At 39.5% G+C, this 12,057-nt stretch overlaps 1 protein-coding gene, 1 long non-coding RNA gene and 1 other non-coding gene across 11 annotated transcripts in view; 1 reads left to right on the top strand and 2 right to left on the bottom strand.

Moving 5' to 3' along the window:
* Positions 1 to 12,057, bottom strand: part of C2CD3 (C2 domain containing 3 centriole elongation regulator) — a 139,993-nt gene that overhangs the window by 31,030 nt on the left and 96,906 nt on the right. For 6 of the 9 annotated variants that reach the window (XM_027578311.2, XM_035722685.1, XM_027578317.2 and 3 more), the window contains 2 exons: positions 9,823 to 10,088; positions 7,279 to 7,412 (listed from right to left, as the gene is read on the bottom strand). In XM_027578311.2, the coding sequence (XP_027434112.2) occupies positions 7,279 to 7,412; positions 9,823 to 10,088 (400 nt within the window). The remainder of the gene's footprint in view (positions 1 to 7,278; positions 7,413 to 9,822; positions 10,089 to 12,057) is intronic. The other 3 variants (XM_027578313.2, XM_027578314.2, XM_027578315.2) reach the window with 1 other exon arrangement.
* LOC113913889 overlaps positions 1 to 12,057 on the top strand; it is a 52,407-nt gene that overhangs the window by 33,118 nt on the left and 7,232 nt on the right. The window lies entirely within an intron of this gene.
* Positions 1,960 to 2,094, bottom strand: LOC113915607. Its single transcript, XR_003517754.1, has one exon. It is a non-coding gene; the product is annotated as a small nucleolar RNA SNORA5 (small nucleolar RNA).

Genomic DNA, 12,057 nt, shown 5'->3' with positions numbered 1-12,057 from the left:
CCTCAGGGGAAAAGTTCTCAGTTTTCCCCCCTTTCAGTATGGTGTTAGCTGTGGGTTTTTCATATGAGGCCTTTATTATGCTGAATTATGTTCCCTGTAAACCTATTCTGTTGGTTTTTTTTTTTAATATCATGAATGGATGTTATATTTTGTCAAATGCTATTTCTGCATCTTTTGAAATGATCATATGATTTTTATCCTTTCTCTTATTGATGCTGGTATATTACACTGATTGATTTACAAATATTGAACCAGGCTTGCATTCTGAGGTAAATCCCACTTGATTGTGGTGAATGATTTTTTTAATGCACTGTTGGATTCAGTTTGCTAATATTTTGTTAAGGATTTTTGTATCTGTTCATCAGAGATATTGGTCTGTAGTTCTCATTTTTTGTAGTGTCTTTATCTGGTTTTGGTATCAGGGTAATACTGGCCTCATAAAATGAATATGGAAGTTTTCCTTCCTCTTCTACTTTTTGGAATAGTTTGAGAATAGGTACTAACTCTTCTTAGTTTTTAAAACAAGATTTATTTATTTATTTATTTAAGAGCGCAAGAGCGGAGAGGGGGAGGGACAGAGGGGGAGAGAGGGGGAGAGAGAGAGAGAGTCCTAAGCAGACTCTGAGCTGAGTGCAGTGCCCAACACAGGGCTCAGTCCGACGAATGTGAGATCATGACCTGAGCCAAAATCAAGAGTCGGATGTATAACGGACTGAGCCACCAAGATGCCCCCTTACTCTTTAAATGTTTGGTAGAATTCACCTGTGATGCTGTCTGGTCCTGGACTTTTGTTTGTTGGGAGTTTTTTGATTAGATTCAATTTCATTGCTGATAATAGGTCTGTTCAAATTTTCTATTTCTTCCTGCTTCAGTTTGGTAGGTTATATGTTTCTAGGAATTTATCCATTTCTTCTAGGTCATCCAATTTGTTGGCATATAATTTTTCTTAGTATTTTCTTACAGTCGTTTGTATTTCTGTGGTGTCAGTTATTATTTCTCCTCTTTCATTTTTGTGGTATTGTTTGAGTCCTTTCTCTCTCTCTCTTTTTTTTTTGGATGAATCTGGCTAGAGGTTTATCAATTTTGTTGATTTTTTTTCAAAGAAACAGCTCGTTTCATTAATCTGTTCTACTATTTTTTTTTTAGCTTCTATATCAGTTATTTCTGCTCTAATCTTTATTATTTCCTTCTGCTGGTTTTGGGTTTTGTTTGTTCTTTTGTGAGCTCCTTTAGGTGTAAGGTTAGGTTGTATATTTGAGATTTTTCTTGCTTTTTGAGGTAGGTCTGTATTGCTATAAACTTCCCTCCTAGAACAGCTTTTGCTGCATCCCAAAGATTTTGGACCGTTGTGTTTTCATTTTCATTTCTCTCCATGTACTTTTTGATTTCTTCTTTGATTTCGTGGTTGACCCATTCATTGTTTAGTAGCATGTTATCTAACCTCCATGTATTTGTGGTATTTCCAGGTTTTTTCTTGTGGTTGACTTCAAGTTTCATAGTGTTGTGGTCAGAAAAGATATATAGGACTTCAATCTTTTTAAATTTGTTGAGACTTGTTTTGTGGCCTAATATGTGATCTATTCTGGAGAAAGTTCCATGTGCACTTGAAATGAATGTGTATTCTGCTGTTTTAGGATGGAATGTTCTACATGTATCTGTTAAATCCATCTTGTCCAATGTGTCATTCAAAGCCACTGCTTTCTTCTTGATTTTCCGTTTGTTTCCACTGATTTAAGTGTTACCCATTCTCTTTTAATAAATTCTCCACATTATAGCCTGAATGATTTTTTTTAAAAACATAGGTCTGAAATAACAATAATAAGAACAACACTATTTACGGAGTCCTTATTTAATGTGCCAAGCACTGTTCTAAGCATTTGTGTACTAACCTATTCCCTATTCTATCACCATTGTTCCTTTCTAGCTTTGGTTTCTCTTTTTTTTGGGGGGGGGGTGGCGAGATGTCTGTGACCAAATTTATCCCTGAGGCCCAGCATGGGGGATCAGGGCCCATGGATCACAGTGTTTCTGTGGCAGCCTTTCAGGCCAGTGCTGGCCACGGGTTGGGCAGGCACTGAATTTGACACAGCTGCAGTGTTTTGTTTTTGTTTTTTAAATCTATAAAACAAGTTTCAAATTTCTTACCAAGGTATTCATGAACTGGACTCCAGCAATAATTGTCTTCTCTTTAAATAATAGCTTCACTGAGATATAATTCACATACTGTACAATTCACCCAGTGAAAGTGTACAACTCAATGGTTTTTAATATATTCAGAGTTGTGTAACCATCACCAAATTTTAGGATATTTTCATCACCCCAAAAAGAAACCCTATACCCATCAGCAATCACTCCACATTTCCTCCACTCCCCCAAACCCTCAAATCCAAACCTCCCAGCTCTAGGCAACTGCTAAACTACTTTCTGATTCTGTAGATTTGCGTAATCTGAATAATTCATATAAATGAAATAATAACCATATATAGTCTCTTGTGACTGGCTTCTTCTATTTAGCATGTTTTTAAGCTTCACCCATGCTGTAGCATACATCAGTAATTCATTCCTTCTCATGGCCGAATAATTTTCTATTATATAGAGATAACACATTTTGTTTACTCATCAAATGATGGACATTTTGGTTGTTTCCATTTTTAAGTTATAAGGAATAATGTTACTACAAACACTCATGTACAGGTTTTTGTGTGGACATATGATTTTACTGTTCTTGGGTATATACCTAGAAGTAGAATTATTGGATCATATGATTACTCTATGTTCAACCTTTTAAAAGGAAGTGCCAGATTGTTTTCCAAAGCAGCTGTACCATTTTAAAATCCCACAACCATGTATGAGGGTTTCAGTTTCTCCACATCCTCCCAACACTTGTGATATTTGTCCTTTTGATTGTAGTGGGTGTGAAGTGGTGTCTCATTATGGATTTCATTTACATTTCCTGATAGTTAATGATGTTAAGTATCTTTTCACGTGCTTACTGACCATTTGTATATCTTCTTTGGACATTTGTCTATTCAGATCATTTGTCCGTGTTTTTTTTGAAAACTATTTTTCTCCTTTTTTTTTTAGATTTTATTTATTTGAGAGAGACAGAGAGAGAGTGAGCAAGCACAAGCACAGGGCAGGGAGAGGGAGGGAGAAAAGCAGACTCCCTGCTGAGCAGGGAGCCCGACACGGGGCTTGATCCCAGGACCTGGAATCATGACCCGAGCCGAAGGCAGACGCTTAACTGACTGAGCCACCCAGCGCCACTTTTGGTCCATTTTTAACTGGGTTATTTGCTTTTTATTGTTGAGTTACAGAATTCTTTATATAATCTGGATATAAGTCTCATCATATCTATGGTTTGCAAATATTTTCTCCTATTCTGTGGATTGCCTTATTTTCTTAATTGTGGCATGAAAATTTTTAATTTTGATGAATCCAATTTACTTTTTCTTTTGTTGCTTCTGCTTTTTGTGTCTTATATAAGGAATCATTTGCCTAATCTAAGGTCATAAAGATTTACTCCAGGGCGCCTGGGTGGCTCAGTTCATTAAGCGATTGCCTTCAGCTCAGGTCATCATCCTGGAGTCCCAGGATCAAGCCCCACATCGGGCTCCCTGCTCAGCAGGGAGTCTGCTTCTCCCTCTAACCCTCCCCCCTCTCGTGCTCTCTCTCTCATTCTCTCTCTCTCTCTCAAATAAAATCTTTAAAAAAAAAAGAGATTTACTGCTGTTTTCTTCTGAGAGTTTTATAGTTTTAGCTCTTACATTTAGATATATGATCCTTTTGGAGTTAATTTTTGTATACAATGTGAAGAAGGGGTCCAGCTTCAATCTTTTGCATGTGGGTATGCAGTTGCTCCAGCACCATCTGCTGAAGACTATTCTTTCCTCATTAAAGGATCTTGGCACCTTAGACATCTTGGCATCCTTGGCACATGGGTTTACTTCTGGACTGGCAATTTATTCCACTGATCTAGATTTCTATCTTTATACCAGCAGCACACTGTACTGGTTACTGTAGCCTTGTGTTCAGTTTGAAAATTAGGAATTTCTTCTTCTTTCTCAAGACTATTTTGCCTATTCTGTGTCCCTTGAACTCCCATATGAATTTTAGGACTAGCTGGCCCATTTCCATGAAAAACCCAGCAGGGACTATGATAGGGAATGTGTTGAATCTGTAGATCGATTTGGGGAATACTGCCATTTTAAGTCTTCCAATCTGTGAACATGGAATGTCCTTCCATTTATTCAGATCTTCTTTAATTTCTTTCAACAATGTTTTGTAGTTTTCAGAGAATAAGTTTTGGACTTTTTTTTGTTAAATTTATTTTTTAAGTATTTTATTTTTTTAAAAAAGATTTCATTTTTTTTTTTTTAAAGATTTTATTTATTTATTTGAGAGAGAGAGAATGAGAGATAGAGAGCACGAGAGGGAAGAGGGTCAGAGGGAGGAGCAGACCCCCTGCCGAGCAGGGAGCCCGATGCGGGACTCGATCCCAGGACTCCGGGATCATGACCTGAGCTGAAGGCAGTCGCCTAACCAACTGAGCCACCCAGGCGCCCGATTTCATTTGTTTTTTGACAGAGAGAGAGAGACAGTGATCCCAGGACCCTTAGATCATGACCTGAGCCGAAGGCAGATGCTTAACGACTGAGCCACCCAGGGGCCCAGTATTTTATTCTTTCTGATGCTATTATAAATGGAACTGCTTTCTCAATTTCATTTTGGTTTATTCACTGTTGATGTACAGATAAACAATTGATTTTGTGTATTATATTATACTTTATTTTTTTTTAAAGATTTTATTTATTTATTTGACAGAGACACAGTGAGACAGAAGGGAACACAAGCAGGGGGAGTGGGAGAGGGAGAAGCAGGCTTCCCTGCCGAGCAGGGAGCCTCATGCGGGGCTTGATCCCAGGACCCTTAGATCATGACCTGAGCCAAAGGCAGACGCTTAACGACTGAGCCATCCCGGCGCCCCTGTGTATTATATTTTAAAATGTTCTCAGTTTAGGGGTGCCTGGGTGGCTCAGTTGGTTAAGTGTCCAACACTTGATTTTGGCTCAGGTCATGGTCTTGGGGTCATGAGATAGTGACCCTGTGCGGGGCTCCACACTCAGTGGGGAGTCTGCTAGAGGAGTCTCTCCCTCTGCCTCTCTCCCTACTCGTGTGTGCTCTCTCCCTCTCTCTCTCTCTCTGAAATAAATAGATCTTTAAAAAAAGTTTTCAGTTTAATTTTCTAATATGGTAAAAATAGATAGATATAACTTACCTAAATAAACCTCTTTGAGGTCACCAATAATTTTTAAGAGTACAAAAAGGTTCTGCAGTAGAAATGTTTGAGAACTGCTTTACTAAGGTATAACCACTACATAATAAATTTCACATATTTAAAGTCTATAATATGAGGTATTTTTTAAAAAGATTTTATTTATTTGAGCGAGAGAGAGAGAGCACGAGCAGTGGGGAGAAGCAGAGGGAGAGGGAGAAGCAGGCTCACTGCTGAGCAGGGAGCCCGACACGGGGCTTGATCCCAGGACCCCAAGATCATGACCTGAGCCGAAGGTAGACGCTGAACCAACTAAGCCACCCAGGCACCCCATGTGAGGTATGTTTTTATGTTATAATTTTTTGTTGTGACTGAAAAATTATCGACCAAATAACAACCCTTTATTGGAGAAGTATCAAAACTGACTATTTGGTCCAATTATAGCATAATTTTGTGCCACAATATTATGAGTTTTGACATATGTGTACATCTAAAGAAGCCATTAAAACATTAAGATTATATTCATCACCCTTAAAAGTTTCCTCCTGTCCTTCATAGTTCCTCCCTTTTCCTTGCTCTATTCATTTTCCCTTGACCCTAGACAACTATTGATTTGCTTTCTGTCACTATAGACTAGTATGAGTTTTCTAGAATTTTATATAAATGGAATCAGATACAATGTACCCTCTTTCGTCTAGCTTCTCTCTCAACCTAATTATTTTGAGATTCATTTTGTATATCAATATTGCCTTTTGCAAAGTTTTTGAGTAGCATTTCATTGTAGGAATATACCACAATTTGGTTAGCCTTAGATGGCTAGCTGAATCAGAATATGTCATTATGATATGGTCCTTCTGAAGTAGGAACATGGTTCCTATTTTTTTTTTTTTAAAGATTTTATTTATTTATTTGAGACAGAGAAAGACACAGCATGAGCAGGGGAGGAGGGCACAGGGAGAGGAAGAAAGAGGCTCCCTGCTGAGCAGAGAGCCTGATGTTGGGCTCGATCCCAGGACCCTGGAAGTCGAAGGCAGATGCTTAACCAATTGAGCCACACAGGCGTCCCTGGAACAGGGATATTTTTATGTGGACAAAAAGCAAACCACTAAACTTAGCTTTTACAATTACTGAATAGTGGCCTCACAATCAATCTATATTTCTATCCTTGTACCAGTACCCTTATCCTCCCTATGTCTCATGGATTGGCTATGGTCAAAGTAACACTCATAAAATTACACCAGAATACCAGAACAATTATTTAAGCCTGTGATCTAGGATTTGACAGACACATGGGAGCCCTTTATACAGAGGGCAGAGGCACTCTTCATGTGTTAAGCAGGTAGAGAGCTACACAGCACTGAAATGGGCCTTTGAGTGGCTAAGTGGTATTAGTGTCTTTATGGAATAAAGGGTCTACTCATAACTGCTGCTGTAGGAATGGCTGTTGTAGGGAAAGATCCCTTGCCTTATTCCTGAAGTAGAGAGATAGGCACGGGAAAGACTGGTGGAGGCAGGGGGTGACAAATGGCACTAGGGCCTGGAAGGGAGTGGGTGGAAAGCAGCAGTGTTATTCCTAGACCCTACCCTTTGAGGAATGGAATATGCTCTCGCCCTGATATCCATATGCCTGTCCATGGTTGGCGTGGTGAAGCATCTGGATGGGCCAGTTGCTTTTTATAAAATATCCTGGTTCCTAGGTTCAGAAAGGGAAAGATCTCAGACAGCTGATGACTGATTTTAGGGATAAAGGTTAAAGGCCTCTAAGGAAAAGAGAAAAGCATCCTTTCCACTGAAGCTACCTTTCTGATAGCAGTAACAGTTCTAGTTTCCTGTCTTATAAAAAAAAAATTTGCCCTCATAGGATCCTGGAGTTCCCAGGGGCTGTGACTGAAGATCAACAAAGCTCTTTCTCTTAGTTTGTTCCTCCAATAAAGGAAAGAGAGAAATGCCAAACCAGTTAGCAGATATCCAACTCTATTTCTTCCCATCAAAAACTCACCCACCTCTCAGGAGAGGAGAAATCGAGTTCCCTTGATGAGGTGTGAGCAAGTTGTTCTGGGGTCCATCTTGCAATGCAGCTGGGGAATGCAGCATACATATCAGAGGCAGGGAAGGAAAAAGGGCTATGTATTGGGATCTGTAGAAACAATGAGAAAAACGGTATACCTGTCACCACAAATCCTTTTGGAACAAAGAAATATAAATAAATTTGTAAATTTGTGTTTAAAAAATTTACCATATGTAGACAAAATTTGCTGAGTATTTTCTATGTGTTGAATGCTGTACTAAGCAATTTACATGCATTTTCTCATTTAAACTTCACAATAATCTTATGAGGCAGGTACTATTATTATCCACATTTTATATACTATGCTATCAGATTGCTTTTTAGTTACTTTATTTGTATTTATGCTCCTGCTCTTCCAGCTAGTTTGTGAACTCCTGACTGGATATCATTTTACTTTACATGTTAGGATAATGGGGCTGTGGTATTTCTTGTCTCATGACTACCAGGGCTGATGTGAAAAGACCTTCTTACACAGCAATTGTTTAACTTTTTGCTACTTTCTCATGCAGTCATTCATGCATTCAATATTTACCGACGCCCACTCTGCCAGACCCTGGGCCAGCCATGAATGATAAGAAAGATGAAAAAACCCTACAATCTTTGCTTTGATAGAGCTCCCCCATCTGGGACAGTCCGGAAAATTCTTTCTTTTATAGTTAAACTCCCTGAAAGAGTGTCTGTACTTACTATCATTGAGTCCCCTCTTTCCATTCCCTATTTTTTTGAGAGTTAAAAAATATTTATTTATTTTTTAAACATTTTATTTATTTATTTGTCAGAGAGAGAGAGAGAGAGCACACACAAGCAGGGGGAGCAGCAGGCAGAGGGAGAAGCAGGCTCCCCGCTGAGCAGAGAGCCCAATATGGGACTCAGTGCCAGGACCCTGAGATCATGACCTGAGCTGAAGGCAGACACTTAACTGACTGAGCCACCCAGGCATCCCAAAAATTTTTATTTAAATCCAATTAATTTAACATATAATGTATTATTGATTTCAGAAATAGAGGTCAGTGATTCATCAGTTGCATATAACACCCAGTGCTCATTACATCATGTGCCCTCCTTAATGTCCATCACCCAGTTACCCATTCCTCCATCCCCCTCCCCTCCAGCAACCCTCAGTTTGTTTCCTATGATTAAGAGTCTCTTATAGTTTGTCTCCCTCTCTGATTTTGTCTTGTTTTTTTCCTCTCTTCCCCTGATCATCTGTTTTTGTTAGAAGAATGATTTTAGGGACACCTGGGTGGCTCAGTTAAGCGTCTGCCTTCGGCTCAGGTCATGATCCCAGGGTTCTGGGATCGAGCCCTGCATCGGGCTCCTTGCTCAGTGGGAAGCCTGCTTCTCCTTCTGCCCGCTGCTTCCCTGCTTGTGCTGTGCTCTCTCTCTCTCTCTCTGACAAATAAATAAAATCTTAAAAAAAAAAAAGCAATGATTTTAATGTAATGCTTTTTTTTATTTCTTTACTTTTTCCTTTTTAATTTTTTTTACTAAGTTTTTATTTATTTGACAGAGAGAGAGAGACACAGCGAGAGAGGGAACACAAGCAGGGGGAGTGGGAGAGGGAGAAGCAGGCTTCCCGCGGATCAGGGAGCCCGATGTGGGGCTCGATCCCAGGACCCTGGGATCATGACCTGAGCCGAAGGCAGACGCTTAACGACTGAGCCACCCAGGAGCCCCTGTAACAGAGTTTTTAAAAAGTTCAACGAATGTGGTTACAAATTCCATGCTGCAATTAATCTTACTTTCTTTAAAAATTGAGATATAGCCATTTGTGACAACATGGATGGATCTAGAGGATATGATGCTAAATGAAATAAGACAGAGAAAGACAAATACCCTATGATTTCACTTATATATGGAATCTAAAAAACAAAAGAAATTAATAAACAAAGAAAAAAGTATAAACAGACCCATAAATACAGAGAACAAACTGACGGTTGCTAGAGGGGAGGGGGATGGGCAGTCAGTGCCGGGTGTAGGAGATACCGGCTTCCAGTTATGGAATGAGTAAGTCACAGGAATAAAAGGCACAGCATAGAGAATACAGGCAATGGTACTGTAATAGGGCTGTATGGGGACGGATGGTGGCTGCACTTGTGGTGAGCACAGCATAATACATAAACTTGTCCAATCACTTGTGTTGTACACCCGATACTAATGTAAAACTGTGTGTCAACTATACTCATAAAATTTTTTTAAATTGAGATATAATCAATGTATTATAAAGTTCATCCTTTGAAATTGTTCAATTCAGTGGTTTTTAATATATTCAGAGTTGTGCATCCATCACCACTGTGTAATTCCACTATGTACGCCACTGTGTAATTTTTATCACCCTAAACAGGTCATAAGGTCATTATGAGACACAAATACACAATGTGTTCTGTAAGCTGGGAAGTACCAAACACATGTAAAGGATCTTCTTATAGATTTGGCTCAGTGGAACCCTTACTGGTTAAGACTGAATCAGGATACGTACCAGGGATCCTGGGGTCTCCACCCCACGTCTTGATTGTCTTTCTTCTTTGAAGTGCATCACACTCTCCAGAGGGGAGACTGCAACTTTTATCTGCCCCTGGCACTCTCCACTGAAGTCTGTGATGTTGTACCAGCCACAGACAAACTGGAAGCCAGAAAGAAGTGGGGAGAGGTCCACCGAGGCAAAGCCAATCACCCTCTCTTCATCTGTGGGGGAAAGAGAAGAGCTGGGCAGTGTGGCTGGGCAAGTCTTGCCACTGACAGAGGCTGCACACAGAGAAGACAGATAATGAGAGAGACAGCCTGCTTTCACTACCATAAATTCTCTTTCCGTATGGCAGAGAAAAGCTAACAGAATTCAGTTTTGTTGTCTTGATATAGGCAATTGGAAAACAACCTTAAACAGCAAATTCTTCTTTTCCCTACATTATCATGCGTCTCAGTGATTTTCCTCAGGGCAGGGGGTCTTGAAAGAAATCATTCAAAAGACCATCACCCTTGGAATTATGAGGGAGTTGCATTTTCCCATTCATACTTGTCTGTATTTTTCAAATTCTCTATAACATACATATGTATTATATTTAATTGAGAACAAAAGTGATACAAATCACAAAAGAAAGACAAGTAACTCCCTGGAAAACCAGCACATGGTGCAAAATAAGAGCTTGGACTCAGGCTTGTAACAGGGCTGCCCTTATTGAGTAAGAAGACCCCTTCTTGATTGGACAAGCAACCATGCAATGACCTTTGTTCTTAGACTCACTGTTCCTCATTTCTGACATAGAAGTAGCTGGAAATTTTTAAGAGGAGTGGCCATTAGTTTTCCCCATTTCTTGTACATGCCACTGGTGACACTGAACTCATTACACACCGTCTAACATTTGTTTAGACAGCTTGCTCTTCTTTAGACTGGGACCTACCTAAAAGCTGAGACCAAGTATCATTCGCTTTATGTTTCCTACACTCTCTGTTCCTGGCATAAATCTTCCCACATCATGAGAAAGTTGATAAACAACCACTGAGAATGCAAACGAACTGGCCAGCATAGAGTGGGACAAAGAAGCAATGCACCACAACAGCTAATCTGAGTGTAGCTTTGATTTGAAAACACATTACTTTAACTCCCCAAACCTCAAGTCTCATATATACAATGAGAAGGACTGAACCAAGATCCTCTTCACCTTAAGATCCTCCGAGACTTAAGAGTCTAGGAATGTTTCACGTTGTGTTCCTCAGAGTAGGAGTCAAGTAATTCTTACCCAATGGGAGTGAAGAATGATGGCTAGAACCATTAATTTCCACTCCAAAGATTTTTTTTATAGCTTTGCAGAGAAAAATAATCTTGCTTTATTTGGTCATCCAAGCATAACCTGTTTTTGATAGACTGTAACTTTAGGTAACACGTTGAGGGTTTTCCTGAACACGAAAGCACTACATCTTAAACATATCTGAGGAGAAATCAGGCTAAGTTGATCATTGAGAAAAACAATAGCTTTGAAGAGCTCAGTTTAATATCATATTTAGCGGGGCAACCCATCATTTTTTCTTAGTAGTTTTATGTTCTAATGATTCAAACTTACTTCATACTCTTTCTTTACTCCAGATTTTTGTATTTGCTGTTGCCTCTGACTATACTCTATCATGCCCCTTCATTTCTTAGGTCCAGGAAGCCTTCTGTGACACCCTCGGTTTGAGTCAGATGTCCCCTATGAGAACACCCTATATTTGCCTAGTCGTACTATCCTCTCATTGTCTGTCTTGCCCCCGGGACACTAGCTCCATGAGGGACAGAGACCATCTATGCCTTGTTTTACTTGTGAATCACTAGCACTTAGCATAGCACCTAGCATAGAGTAGGAACTCAAATATTTATTGAACACAGCGTGGTCTGGTTTGCATAGCTGAGGCTGTGTGGAAAGGATGGAGTTAAGGGAAGAGAGGCATCTACCTCTACTGAGAGACAGAGCTAGGTAAGTATGGTCAGTTGGGTCTAGGCATTTTCCCCACCTTCATTTACAAAAGGGTTTCACAGCATTCTCTAGGGGTCATGGAAGATAGGGAATTTATTTTGTTCTTCTCTATACCAAATAGCCCTAGCACAGTACCTGACACATAGTAGGCATAATAAAAACAGCTCCATTTATTAAGCACCAATTATGTGCCAAAAATCTTATATTATCTCTAATCCTTATAAAAATCCTGTAGGGCAGGTACTATAATCCTAATTTTATTAATA

Source organism: Zalophus californianus, chromosome 11, assembly GCF_009762305.2.
Source record: "Zalophus californianus isolate mZalCal1 chromosome 11, mZalCal1.pri.v2, whole genome shotgun sequence".
NCBI lineage: Eukaryota > Metazoa > Chordata > Mammalia > Carnivora > Otariidae > Zalophus > Zalophus californianus.
Note: the sequence above shows the minus strand (reverse complement) of the source record. Positions and strands in the feature narration are given on the sequence as shown.